Here is a 15,380-nt window from a genome sequence, read left to right on the forward strand (position 1 = left end):
GGGTGTAGGGATTCCCACTTATGTATTCTGCATCATGCAGGCAAACATTAAAAATAAATCTCACAGGCAACTAAAAAACTGGTTGAAAGGGGCACCCACCAGGACAGATAACCACTGTGGCTTTGAGCTTTATTATCCAAGTACACAAAACTCTTAGCTGTGTCACTTGATCCTTCAATTTAGCTTATGTTTAATTTTGTTATGTATTATGTTAGTGTGAAAATCAGTAAGAAATATAGGGAGGACATAAACAATCACTTATCCAGAGTAGCTTAAAGTAGTGGAGAAAAGTCAAATCCTACTATGGAAAGTAGAAATTACTTTAAGGATTATAATAAAGGAAAAGGGCACCATCAAAGTACAAAAGAAGATGGTTCATATATTTATCTAACCATCTACTAACGTAGTTGTGTAGGACGGCAGGGAACAGTTTGAGACATGATCGTTTTTATGGCAGAATGGCTGCCTCAATGAGGACTAAGGTGCTCCTGAGGCAAGCAGATCCCCTGTAGAAAAGAACACTTAGAAATTACCAGCAGAGCATATTTAATTCTTCCTGTCAGAAATAACAGACGCTGAGATAGCCCCTTCTTGCGGTTATTTCCTTCCTCTTCTTGCAGCTTCAAGAGTCACTCATTTAAGTCATTAGTTGATCTGTTTGTATACTCCAGAAAGCATCCAGAAGTTCTTACAGTATGTCCTTAATTGTACAACTTGAAGTTCAGGAACATCGGACTCACGATAACTCTAAACAAGTGCCTGGGTCTCCATTTCCATCTTCTCTGAAAACGCTCAGTCTTTAATTGGGACTTATTAAAACATAAACACTAAAACTAGCTACATATTACATAAAGGTGATGTGTTAAATAGATGGTTTGAGTGACTATCTTCATTCTGTTGCATTCATTTTGGAAGTGGACATGTTCCTGTTTCTATAATCCTTTAAAATTCAGTCTTTTGTGAAGAGAAACTACTGTACAAATAAAGTTTTACATCATAAACCAAAAAGGTCTGGTATCTATCCCATTTAGTATTCAAGTCTACAGAAAAAAATCCAGTGACAACTGCTTTATTATTAAAAGTTATGAAATTCCATAAAGCACACAAAGTAATCTGCATTCAACTAACAAGTCTGATACATGTATTAAAAAATATATAACATAGATTTGTCTGTTTTAACATTTATATTCTATTTAAAAAGTAGTGACTTTACATATTTTGCAACTTCAATTTATAAAATATATACATCCACCCTACTCAAATCTGCAAGCATGAGCTTTCATTCCTATTAATAAAATGCACAATCTGTAGTTCTGAATAATAAAAGGAAAATGGTACCAACTAAAACGAACAAATTCATTTTGACCTGAACATGCATTTAGTTTTTGGCTACTTATCAACCCAATAATCCATTCAAATAATTATTTTACCTTGAGCCTGACCACCAATTTGCCTTTACATAAACAATCTGTGGTTAATTATGAAGAGGTGCATTTTCATGGTATCTGACAAAATTTACCAAGTTTCTTATGGTAGATTTCAGGCTTTAAATTGTATGTTTCAGGCTTCAAAAGATGCAGGATTATTCAATCTTTCCACATATCAGAAAATCTGACAAGTGATGTCATTTCGAAATCATGCTTTTGCCTTTGAGAAAACAACTTAGAACTGTGGTAGGACCATCCTTTTCTCAAAACCCAGAGAGTGTATGTGCCAAGGACTAGAACAAGAACTGGATCTCTCCTTTTCCCAGTCAACTCCTCACTCACCATATTAAAACTGGAGTTATTGAGGTAAGTTAAGATAGATCAGCTTCTATTCAGGCATTCCTTCCACATACTCAAAATACTCTCAGATATTTTATTAACAAAAAATTTTTCATAAAAAAAATAGTCATTTAATCATTTTAGAGACTCATCACAAAATACAAGTCACAATATTAACATGTGAAAATTAAAGTTACAACTAACATCTCACCAGGATCAAAGAACTCTAACTTCAACTTTCAGGATAGGGAGCCAAGTTTCAAGTATATGTCTAGATTCTATGTGCCTCTAAAGATAATAATGCACATAAACCTGTCTTAAATCAGCAAACAGATGAGGCATGGTGGCTTGCACCTGTAATCCCAGCACTTTGGGAGGCTGAGGCAGGAGGAATACCTGAGCCCAGGAATTCAAGATCAGCCTGGGCAACACGGTGAGACCTCGTGTCTTAAACAAAAAACAAAAAACAGAAAAAAAAAAAAAAAAAAAAACAACTACATATCCATTCAGGCATCGTGGCACACACCTGTAGACTCAGCTACTCGGGAGGCAGGAGGATTGCTTGAGCCAAGAAGGTCAAGGCTACAATGATTGTTCCACTGCACACTCCAGCCTGGGCAACAGAGAAAGACCTGTCTCAAAAAACAAAAACAACCCCCACACAATTTATGTTGAGAAAGCAAGTCTCCCACAAATTATTTTTAAAAAATGATTCCAGGCTGGGTGCAGTGGGTCATGCCTGTAATCACAACACTTTGGGAGGCTGAGGTGGGCAGATCAGCTTGAAGTCAGGAGTTCAACACTAGCCTGGCCAACATGGTGAAACCTTGTCTCTACTAAAAATACAAAAATTAGTTAGGTGTGGCAACGCATGCCTGTAATCCCAGCTACTCAGGAGGCCGAGGCAGGAGAATTGCTTAGACCCAGGAGGCGGAGGTTGAAATGAGCCAGATTGTGCCACTGCACTAAAGCCCAGGTGACAGAACAAGACTCCGTCTCAAAAATAAATAAATAAATAAATAAAAAATAAAAATAATAATCATTCCACATCTCAAAATGACTTAGAAATTTAAATGGAAAAATAAATAATTTGCTTGGGCAATAGTTTGGCTTTGGGAGAGTCCTCATCCAAAAATAACAAAATTTCCTTAATATTAGTACTGAAGAACTAATTACAGCTAACAGCTCATTTGCCAAGCAGTCAATTATTCAACAAATTTAGCCATCTACTGACAAACTGAAATTAGTATCAGAAATTCCATGTATTTTATTTGTGGGAAAGAGAGCCATTTTAAATTTTTCAAAAATTCATGGCATAATTTTAATAATCTTCCTTCTGTAGATTCCCTAACCTCAGGGAAAAAAAGAGAATAAATTAGAAGTGAGAAAAGGAAACTGTGGAAGACTGATACACTGGACATCTGTGGGAAGAGACAGAAAAATAAGAAGAAAAAGAAAGGATGGATTTTTAAAAATTTAAAAAAGACTGCAAAGAGGATTGGGGCCAGTTGGTGCAGATTAAAAGACACCTTCTTCACAGACCTCAATCATGCACAGGCAGTAAGGGCATTACTATAACAGAGAACAGTATAGTAGCTGATTTTGATAATGAATTCTCAGAAAATAATATGATTAAGCTTCAGTTCTTATTGAAAAGCAATTTACATACACAATTACAAACAATTGCAAATTTTAAGCATTCAGCTAAGATATGTACAAAAAAATTAATGAACATGAGATCAAGAAATATAAGCAGCAGTCACCATAAAGGCTTAGAACTAGTGACACTGAATTCTTTATTTAAAAAAATTTTTGAACACACAGTACCTCCTCTTCTCTTCTATTTTTAGGAAGAAGTTGTAACAAGTTTAAATATTTCAATTCTGAAAAACAATAGGCTTTTAAAAAATAAGACTTGATTACCAGAAACAAGTAATATGTAGTTACATAACCATTTTCATATCACTACTCATTTCCATTATTTACCAATTCATCTTTGACGCAACTTGGAAACAATTAAGCAGTCACTAGACACCTGTTTTAGAATCTGAAGAAATTATTATCCACCACAGGAATCTAATGAGATATATATTTGCATATATTTAAAATTTCATAAGGGAAAAAGTAGTAAACTAGTCTAGTTACTTTATACCAAATATTGATATTCCTAGTCAAAACAACAAGGATTAAGATCTTTCTCCAGGTGAACTGTTGACTATATAGAAGCTATTTCCAGCACTTTCTTTTGGGGATTAAAAATGCTTGATTTCCCTGCTAACATGATAAATTATATATTACAAGTAAGTGCTTCAGACGTGAATATTAATTCCTTAAGAGAACAACCATAAAATGTATTTTTTAAAAATTCTCCTAAAAACTGAAAACAATCCTTCTCTTTAAAACCTATGGCATTAATCCCTACTTGACCAAAAAAAAAAAAAAAAAAAAAAAAGGAAGGGCACCATGTTCATGATCTAAGCATGCACAAATAAGGAAGCAAATGTATCACTGTCTTAATAGAATTTGGCAAACCAGAAGAATGGCCTAAAAATAAATAAATAAATAAATAAAAAAAGAAAAGTGTACATTATCTTCTAAGTATGAAAGTCTAATTCTGTAGGCCTATGTAGCAAATAGTGCCCCACGAGGAAATGCAGGGAGGAGGCAAGTAGCATATCCCTATATACATTTTCTTGATATTCTGGTTGTCTTTCAACAATGCATTACAGAGAAATATTCTTTTTATTATTACAAGCCATTCATTAATTGCTCTGTAGAGCAATGACTCAGATAAATGTCTTACGACTTTTAATAATGTAACTAACATATAAATTAAATTTAAGTGCAAGGAGTTTTCAACGATTCCTAGATTTCAAGAGAGTGTTGTTAACCTGATTATGAATTTTAAATGTTTGTGCTCCTATATTTTAGGATATTTCACCTTATTTTCTTCTCTTTAAACTGTAAGATGTACCGAAATTATTTCATTTTCCTCTACTTTCCTCTGTTTCATTTTAGTTTACGGTATTTATATGTAGAGAGAGAGGTATGTTAAAATATTGTTATAAAAAACTCAATTGAGGCTATATATGACCTATTACTCTACAGTATAGCATTGTTAATCTTTGACCCAGTATATTAATTCCTTTGGTGAATAAATGTCACCGGTCATTTCTTTATAAAAGCATTTTAGTAAGAGAACCAGCAATATGGAGAGAGATTTCTCCCCAACCCCCCAAAAAAGATCAAGTCAAACGGTAGTGTAGAGCAGTTATGTAAAATATGAAAATACATAATTTACAGCTGCAATTTTCATATTAAAAGCAGTTTAAAACTATGAGTAATTCAAAGGCTTTCTGTCTTGGTTAAACAAGTCAACTAATAAAACTGACAGAGATCACTGTGAGAATTTATATTTATCTAGTCAAGAGAACAAAAATGTTTGTAATTTTTTAAAAGTGGTAATTGTTAACTAGCAGTATATAAACAGTGTCCACAATTTGGTGGCTGGCCATGGTTTTAATTTTTTTTTTTTTCAAGTTATTTCTATAGCAGACATATTTTTGAAGTCTACCCACCCCTGAGTTCAGCAATTATACTTTTAGAGTGTAAAATTATATGCCCTTAATTAACAACATGTACAAAGCTACAAAATGTCATCTATACAGATTAAAAACAATTTTAAACTATTTACCAATTATTGATTGAATGGTTTTACTGGGGTACATATTTCAAACCTTTCAGCCAACTGGCTTTTAGTTTTAAGCCCAAATTGATTCATATATTCACTGTAGGATATTTCAAAAAGAGTGCAACAATAAGGCATTAGTAAAAATAACACTGTAGTAGAAACAGAGTTTGCATATGTGAAAAGGTAATTTATAAAATACATTAATCACTTCTTAAAAAGAACTTAGTTGCAGTATCATTAACTCACATGGTACTGAGAATTGGACCTTTCAACAATTTTTTTTCTGTAGAAAATTTTATCTAACTGTAAGCAAAGTCTTTTCAACAACAACAAAACAAAACCCTCCAGGAAAAACTATATGGCTGTGTGAGACAAATAAGCAACCATTTGATAGCGATTTTTGCCTAAATTTTAAAATAAAAATGTCCACACTCTTTTGTTAAAACATTAAGCCTCTGTCAAAAATGTATTTCTTATTTTAGGGTACAGGATTAAAGGACAAGATGATACTTACAAGTAAAGAAAATTTACAAGAAAAAACAAAAGCTTTTCAATAAAAGTACTGTAACATTCAAACTTGACTTATAATAAAAGAAACAAGACTGCAAACAAAAATGTTTACGGGTTTTCCAAACATAAATAAATGAAATAGTGTTTAGGCAGTAGGGCTCATGCTGATGGCTAGCAGGAAGTGAACAGAGTGTAACCTACTTGGAAAAAATCTTTAATGTACAAATAACAAGCCCAAATTACGGACTGCAGCAATTTAATCATCACTGCCATTTTTCTTACTTCCAAAATAAAGCCTTGATTAAACCATTCATACCCTATATTACTCATACCTTTACTTCAGAGATTGAGGAACTATATACAACAAATGAATTTATTTTCACCATAGGGATAACATACTGTACCTCTCTGCCAATGTTACTTGAAAATCTTCCATGTCAAAACAACTTGACAGTAGATATAAACAATTCAATAAATACGCAATGATCTTTCATTACAGTCCTTTAAAGACGCATGTTAATTCATGCTGTTAACCTTAGGATCACAGTGCATAGAATCCAAATATAAACAGTTGGGGTGACTTTTAATGTTGGATCCCTCACTTTATTTATATTCCCACTATAACCGACAAGTTCATTTCATAGGCCCTATCATGCATTAATCATTGAGTGGCAGGAGTTAATGAAAACTTTTCCTGTTACAACGTCCATTGCCGGCAATGAACGTACCAAAACCGCCAAGGAAGTCATTGTTATTGCACTATACATAAGGACCTGGAGCTTTTCCAAAAGCTTAAAAAAATAAAAATAAAAAATGGAATTATATTTGACGTTTCCTGACACCTGCATTAATACTGTATGACTAATAAAAGCATGTCAGTTGCCTGGACTGAACCAGCGATCAACATGCGCCCAGAATGCACACAAGTAAAAATGCAGTAAAAGGAAGTAGTCTTCATTGCCTATAGGTCACTTCCAGTCAAAGGTTAAAGTTCAAAGACTGAATGATCAAAGTGCTCATTTTCTCAGTAGGACTATCTTCTGCTAGGAGGATGATAACAGTGGCATCAACAAGTATCATCTTTAAGAAAAGGAGAAAAAAGATAATTAAAAAGTCAAGCATGTATAAGTAAATTCTACAAGTCTGTTTAATGTAGAAATAATTTCAATTAGCAAGAAGTACAGTTTACATGTCTGATCTGCCTCCCACAAACCTGTGAATACAAACTGTAATCTGTGTTCAATTACACAGTGATAAACAAATTAAGTTTTATTCTTTCAGAAAAATAGTTCACACAAACCTTAAAATGATATGTTATTAGTACATTCTATTTAAAATAATAAACTGATATGACACGTTAGTACATATTCAGGATGTATTAATCTTAAGAGAATTATTTTATGGGCAACAAGTTCACATTGTAATGAGATAGGAGGTAAACTCCTGATCAACAGTGCCATGCTATTTAACACAGAATAATACACAATTTGTCTTTAGACTGTGAAGGAAGTAACCTTTCTTTACCAATGAGATACAATCTCCAAATCAATAAACAGTTAAGATTAATTTCCCTTTAGAAAATAAGCTTTCAGGCCGGACATGGTGGCTCACACCTGTAATCCCAGCACTTTGGGAGGCCAAAGCAGGCAGATCACTTGAGGTCAGGAGTTTGAGACCAGCCTGGCCAACATGGTGAAATCCTCTCTCTACTAAAAATACGAAAATTAGCTGGGCATGGTGGTACACACCAATGGTCCCAGCTACTCAGGAGGCTGAGGCAAGGGAATTGCTTGAACCCGGGAGGCAGAGGTTGCAGTGACCCAAGACTGCGCCACTGCACTCCAGCCTGGGAGACAGAGGGAGGCTCTGTCTCAAAAAAAAAAAAAAAAAAAGGAAAGAAAATAAGCTTTCAGCAAGTATAGATACATATGCAAATGGGGTCATTATTTAATAATAACTTCTGGTAGTCTCAACACATATGTATGTAACACAGACAACTTTAGAATTCATTATTTATTTTATAAAATTTTACGAAACATATCTGAAACATTTATTCTGAGGATGTTATTCTTCAGAAGGAAGCTACATAAAGAAACTAAGACTGGTGGCCAAGAGTTGTGAAAGCACTCACGGAAAAAATTCTGAAATCCTAGCCAAAATATTTTACAAACTGTCTGATATAGTTTGGGTATCTGCCCCTTCAAATCTCATGCTGAAATGAGTGATCCCCCATGCTGGAGAGGGGCCTAATGGGGAGGTGTTTGGGTCATGGGGGCAGATCCCTCAGGAATGGTTTGGTGCCCTCCTTGCAGTCATTAATTCACATGAGATCTGGCTGTTAAAGAGTCTAGGACCTCCTTCCTCTGTCTCTTGCTCCCTCTCTTGCCATGTGACTTGCCTGCTCTCCCTTCACCTTCTACCATGAGTAAAAGCTTCCTGAGGCCTCACCAGAAGCAGATGCCGGCACTATGCTTCTGTACAGTTTGCCAAACTATGAGCCAAATAAACTTCTCTTCTTATAAATTAGTCTCAGGTATTTCTTTAGAGCAACACAAAACATTAATACACTATCTCATGTTAGAATTGATATACTGCTAAATGAAAACCAGCAAAATCTGACTTCTAAGCTGGGTAAACTCAGAGTATTCCAAACAGAATGGAGTTTAAAAATAAATCATCCCTAATTCATTAGATGCCTTAAAATAAGTAAGAATAGTATCTTTAAGAAAACAAGTAGTTTATATCCTGTAAGGTTCACTCACAATTTTCTTGGCAATGCAAAGTGGCTCATGCCTGTAATTCCAGCATTTTGGGAGGCTGAGGTGGATGAACTGCTTGAGCCCAGGAGTTCAAGACCAGCCTAGGCAATATGGCAAAATCTTGCCTCTAAAAAAATACAAAAATTAGCCTGGCATGGTAGTGCATGCCTGTAGTCCCAGCTACTTGGGAGGCTGAGGCTGAGGTGGGAGGATCGCTTGAGTCTCAAGAGGTTGAGGCTGCAGTGAGCCGTGATCCCTAGGCAACACCGTCTCCAAAAAAAAAAAAAAAGGGATGTTCTTTAAATTATTGTGGTACTTGGAACAGAGAACATATACTTGTTATGGATATAAAACAAACTTAGGAATATGAAGAAGTTCCTTAAAACATCACTTCTGCAATAGAGTAACAATAGGGTTGGTCCCTAAAACTAACACTAAAACTAATCATACTCAAATCTCTAAGCTAAAAGATGGCACTAAATTCTACCTAATATGTCAAACTACTGGGGATAAATTTTAAGGTGATACAAGATAACAATGCATACAATAAGAAAAGTGACAGATAAAATTCAATTTGAACATAATGTTATCTAGTTAACTACCAATAAACTTGTATCTCCACATACCATCTTTGACAGGTGTTAGCATAAATGCATCTTTATTAGCTTGTTCATTTTAGTATAGTGGGTTTCTGTAGAATGTGCTACCAAAATGATTACGGTATCTTTGTGAAGCTATTTTCCATATCTCAATCCCTGTTATGATACTACCCACCTAGTTTTGAAGAAACAAACGATCTGTAACAGCTAGATCCACAGGGACTTGCAGGATTACAAATCCATGATGGCTATATGTAATCAAGAGTTTATAAGCAAATTCTAAGTATAGATACAGGTATGGAGCCAAAGTCACGGCCATCCTTTTTCTAAATAGCAGGCCATAACTGAGAAGCCAAAAACTTATCCATTAGTAGAAAGAACATAGTTTGCTAGCCAGAAGTATTATTGGATGCCAGGACAGACTAACCCCCCAACCTAAATAAATAAATAAATAACTGAGTAAACCCATTTTGGATCAAGACAAATACAGGCCAACAAAAGGTGGTACAAGAATGGTATATTTAATCTCTTGGCTAAAGTATTTATGACAAGATAATGGCTTAAAGAAAAATCTAATATTAACCATTTATATTTTTCCTGGAACTTCAGAAGCCTTTACTAAAATTACACTTTCAAATATAACATACAAACTACGAGTTTCAAAGAGGTGACACCTACCATGGCTAACTTCACTGGGCTTCTGAGAAATGTAAATGAGAGAGAACTATATTAGAAGAAGGTCATTTAGTTTTCTCCTGAGAATAAAAACTATCATATAGTTTTCCAACTATCATGGAAACCCATCTCCTTGTATATCACCAGAGACAGAAGACTAGAAAAAAAAGGAACACAGTAATATAGGTCAGTGGATATGAAGTGTATGCTACCTCCAAGAAAGAAAAAATATTTAGTTTCGTCTCTCAACAATTTAGGGAATTAAAATTTTCCTTTAATGAACTAATTGAAGATTTCAAAGTAGGCAGACAACAGACTTGTTAATCAGCAGGAAACAGAAGCACAGAGTAAAAGTTTAGACTCAGGAATTTAGTAAATGGTTTTGTAACTCCAAAAGGTAGTACAAATAAAAAAGTTCACAACACAGGTAAATCTATGGACAGCAACTATAAGGCAGGAAGAAAAGGAGTTTGATACTACTAGTCTGAGACAATTTTATGCTCCTGCCCTCTTGTAGTCTTTATACTGCTACAGAAATGTTCCAGCTGAACAGAATCAGAATGCAGTCCATGGTTTTTAAAAACCAGTATTCCTCTACATCTCCCCCAAATTACACACTCATTTTGTTGGATATGCCATCTAAACATTATGCCAATTCATTTCCTATGAGCCTAGGTCTCTGAAACCAACCTTCAACAGAAGCCTTAAGTTACACGGGGTGAACATCCCTAAATCCAAAATCTGAAACTTTTTAAGCAGCAAAATGACACCAAAAGTGGAAAATTCCAGACCTGACCTCATGTGACAAGTCAGAGTTAAAACTTTGTTTCATGTAAAAAATTATTTAAAATGCTGTATAGGTCCAGTGTGGTGGCTCATGCCTGCAATCCCAGCACTTTGGGAGGCTGAGGCAGATTGCTTGAGTCCAGGAATTTGAGACCAATCTGGGCAACATAGTGAAATCCCACCTATACCTCCTGCAAAATATACAAAAATTAGCTAGGCATGGTGGTACATTGCCTGTAGTCCCAGCTACTTGGGACACTGAGGTGGGAGGATCACCAGAGCCCGGGAAGTTGAGGCTGCAGTGAGCCATGATCGCACCACTGCACTCCAGCCTAAGTGACAGAGATTCTGTCTCCAAAAAAAAAAAAAAAAATGCAGTTTTGTATAAAATTACCCTCAGATTATGTGTTTAAGGTATATGTGAAACATACATAAATTTCATGTTTAGACTTGGCTCCCATCCCCAAGATAGCTCATTATGTATATGTAAATATTTGAGGGAAAAAAAAAAAGAAATCCAAAACACTTCTGGCACCAACCATTTCAAATAAGGGATATTCAACATACAGTTTATAACTAACCATTCAATTTTCTAACACTTTAAGGAGAATGGTTCCAGCCAGCCACAAATCTGTCCTCCCCTCTGTGGAAAGCAAATCATTTATGAAATTAAGTTGTATATGCCTGATACTGACCTCAGAAAACAAATGGACCATACAACTAATGGACTTTAGTTGGCTACCTCAATGAAATTATTTTTATGGTCTCACAAAGAGACACGTTCAAAAGATACTTTCTATCCTTCCCAAGAACAATTATCATGTCTGTTTTATGATATAGAACTTTGAGGCCTCAATCATTCATTTATTTGTGCATGGAACTGTAAGCAGATCTGTTTTCTAAGGAAGATTCTAGCCCTGAATCATAAAAAAAATTCCTTAACCCATCTATATGCTGAGGTGAGTTGTCTATTTTGCATACCTATTTTGGTTAGGCTCCTTTATTTTTTTTTAACCCTATTCTCCCTGCTCAATTGATTATTCAAAGCATAAGAATACCCTCCCACTCCCCAACTGCCTTAACTGGCAATGGCAATGAATAAATTTGCATTTCAAAGCAGGTATGACTTCAATTTCTTAGTGAACAGAAACCATAAAGGAATTTTGGAAAACACATTGATAGTCAGCTTCAAGTAAGTAATAAAGAAATGTGCAGTCACTATCAATACAACTTTTTATTTAATATATCCAAAGACCTCTAAACACTAATGAGGTGACTTTTTACATGGTAATAAATCACTGTGTGGTAAGTAAGAACCTCAAAAGAAATAAATATAAGCTATGATGCATACAAAAACAATACTAGCAGGGTAAACTGACTGGCCTAATTCTTAAAGAATTCTAACTAATAATGTAGAAAACCACAAATTTAAGCTGAGAGAAGTCTCTTTCAAGAACTTTAACACTGGTATCTGGCAGCTCAGCTTTAGCATGTCAGCAGAGTCCTCCTCTTATAAAACCAGGAAATGAAGTGAATTTCAGATTTGTTGTTTTTCATTAACTGTGACTCATCCTGCATCCAGCATCCAGGAAGTATATATATAGTCATTAATCTAAACCAAACCTCTCTTGCCTCTTTGCTTAGGTCTGGCAAACACTGACTCACCTTGACCCAAGTATGTCGGGAAGCACCACACAGGAAGACTGTGGAGCTTGAGACCTGAGGTATACAATCCCGCTTAGTTTCTAGAAACTGAAATGCTAAGTGTTTATAATGCTATAGAAGTGTTTATCCAATTCTTAGTAAGCCTTTGTTCAGTTTCTGAACTTTCTGCCTAGCCTTGAAAGTCACATAAGGAAATTGGCCTGTTCTGTAATCCTTTGAATATTAGATGATGCTAAGAAACATCAAGAGTCCATATGTCTTGGTAACTAGGTGTTATACTGGAACTAAGCAGTATAACACTTAGAGCTAAGCAGAAAAAGATACGCTGACTTGTGGAAAGTTCTAATAAAAAAATTAATGTTATGCTTTTTATAAGTGTATGATTATCTTTGATAAGATTACCCAAATTTACCTATAATGCCAGGACAAGCTATTATTCACATTGACTGTGACTGCTATTCTGACATATATATAGGAGAAGACAGCATGTGCTACACAGCTGAAATGCATTAAGTGAAGGAAAAAAAGTGAAGGAAAAGTTCAGAGACGATTCTCTGTAGCCATCCTAGTTGGATGACAGAACAGTTGCTTTACCATCTCAATGTGTAACAAATATTTCCATTCCTTGATTGCTATGAAACTCACTTTCAAAACAAAGTTGTTCCTTAAAGGGAGGACGGTGGAGGGGAATGATTCAAACATTCAGTGGTCAAGCAAGAGGAGAAAATTATTAAGAGAGAAGAACGGCCATCGCCAAGTCAATGAACCAAGGATATTTTAAACAGAATTATCTGTAAATGAAAAAAAAAAAGTTTTATGTACCCGGGATTGGGGACTGGACTAGAACAGTCATAATTCAGGAGAATAAGAATCCAGTGCCTTTTAAAAATAGCTCATTTGCATTGAGGGGAGAGGTGAAAGAGGAAGGGATAACTTTAATCTGATTTATTGGAAAAACAAATTACTGTATGAACTTCAGACTATTTTACATTATGTGAAAGGTTAATGTGGTTTGAAAGTCTATTTTTTTTTGGTACTTCTTGGCTTACTTGGAGATTATGTGTCTCCAAACTACATAAATAACATAAATATAACACCAATTATAGCTTCCCTTCTTTTCTCCAAGTCTTACAGCAAATATATATAATCTTCAAATCAAAATGCTAAAAAGTTACTACAAATTCAAACTGCTTACCATGATACCACCATTTTGTTTTCTTTGGATTCTTGTTACATGTTCGCACATAAAAAGAATTATCTGGTGGTCGTCTCTGAAACAAAAAATAATTTAAATAGGTAAGTCGAAAAACAGAAAAACTAAGAGGGTGACAGTTTTAATAAAAGCTTAAGCAAAATTAACAGAATGCATAAAAAACATGTATCTAAAAGAATAAAAATTATAAATGTATTCCAGGAAATGTGTATGCTTAACACCTAAATTTAAAAAAGGAATAATAAGGGTGTTTGAGTGTGGTCCTTGTTAGGTTCCAGCCTGGCCAACATGGTGAAACCCAGTCTCTACTAAAAATACAAAAAAATTAGCTGGGTGTGGTGGTGCACGCCTATAATCCCAGCTACTTGGGAAGCTGAGGCAGGAGAATCGATTGAACCCAGGAGGCAGAGGTTGCAGTGAGCCGAGATCGTGCCATTGCACTCCAGCCTGGCAACAGAGTGAGACTCTTGTCTGAAAACCAACCAACCAAACAAAAAAATTAAATTAATTATAAGGGGAATTAAGAAGGACTGATGAGAAAAGGCAAATTCACATAATTTAACATAAATTCACATAATTTAAACATAGCCGGGAATGGTGGTGGGCACCTGTAATCTCAGGTACTTGGGAGGCTGGGGCAGGACAATCGCCTGAACCCAGAAGGTGGAGGTTGCAGTGAGCCGAGATGGTGCCACTGCACTCTAGCCTGGGTGACAGAGTAAGACGTGGTCTCAAAAAATAAATAAATAATAAAACAAAACAAAGGGCCAGGCACAGTGGCTCGCACCTGTAATCCCAGCACTTTGGGAGGCCCAGGTGGGCAGATCACTAGGTCAGGAGATCGAGACCATCCTGGCTAACACGCTGAAACCCTGTCTCTACTAAAAATACAAAAAAAAAAAAAATTAACGGGGCGTGGTGGTGGGCGTTTGTAGTCCCAGCTAACTCGGGAGGCTGAGGCAGGAGAATGGCGTGCACCCAGGAGTCGGAGCTTGTAGTGAGCCGAGACTGCGTCACTGCACTCCAGCCTGGGCGACAGAACCAGACTCCATCTCAAAACAAACCAAAACAAAATCAAAAAAACAGAAAAGTCTACTAAACTAGATTTGTCTGGAGAAGTATAACAACATACACACCTCCACAAAGAACTATATTTTTACTGTAATAGTAGATACCATCAAAGATAGACCAGAAGATTCAGTTTCTAAACAGTATTTAAGAGAAAAAATGGGAAAAATATATATTGGCATTTCTGCTGTAATTGGCCTTTCTGCTGAACATATGCCCTGACTATAACAATATGAGAAATATATGGCAGCTCTGCAAGGGAGCTACCTCAGATAAAGCGATGCCAACAACACTGAAGATACATTATGGAAGAGATTTTTCCTGAAATCTGTTGGATACTGACTAGAGAAAAGAAAATGTATACTCTCTACAAAGACTCGGAAACACCAAATTTATATTAAAGCTATATTAAAGTTTATAGACACTATGATAGTTATCTTTAAGTCTCCTTTATGCCGTTCAGAATCACTCCAATAACTTATTTTCCTATCATTAAATATTTTATAGTGTATATGCAGAATTTATTTTCAGACTTAAATCTGCTTAGTTAAGCTAATGAAAATGAGAGATTAAGGGAATCCTTTCCTCTACCTGAGGCTAATGAAAATAAGTGAATTTGGTATGACATCATTTAAGGAAAGTCTAACC

General features: G+C 35.4%; 1 protein-coding gene across 3 annotated transcripts in view; it reads right to left on the minus strand.

Annotated features, from left to right (window-relative positions):
* Positions 1–15,380, minus strand: part of UBE2W (ubiquitin conjugating enzyme E2 W) — an 82,738-nt gene that overhangs the window by 6,133 nt on the left and 61,225 nt on the right. For 2 of the 3 annotated variants that reach the window (XM_023184110.3, XM_023184108.3), the window contains 2 exons: positions 13,647–13,722; positions 3,546–7,047 (listed from right to left, as the gene is read on the minus strand). In XM_023184110.3, coding sequence (XP_023039878.1) covers positions 7,034–7,047; positions 13,647–13,722 — 90 coding nt within the window. In that variant the 3' untranslated portion in view covers positions 3,546–7,033. Of the gene's footprint in view, positions 1–3,545; positions 7,048–13,646; positions 13,723–15,380 lie in introns of those variants that run through there. The other variant, XM_023184109.3, reaches the window with a different exon arrangement.

Source organism: Piliocolobus tephrosceles, chromosome 7 (assembly GCF_002776525.5).
Source record: "Piliocolobus tephrosceles isolate RC106 chromosome 7, ASM277652v3, whole genome shotgun sequence".
NCBI lineage: Eukaryota > Metazoa > Chordata > Mammalia > Primates > Cercopithecidae > Piliocolobus > Piliocolobus tephrosceles.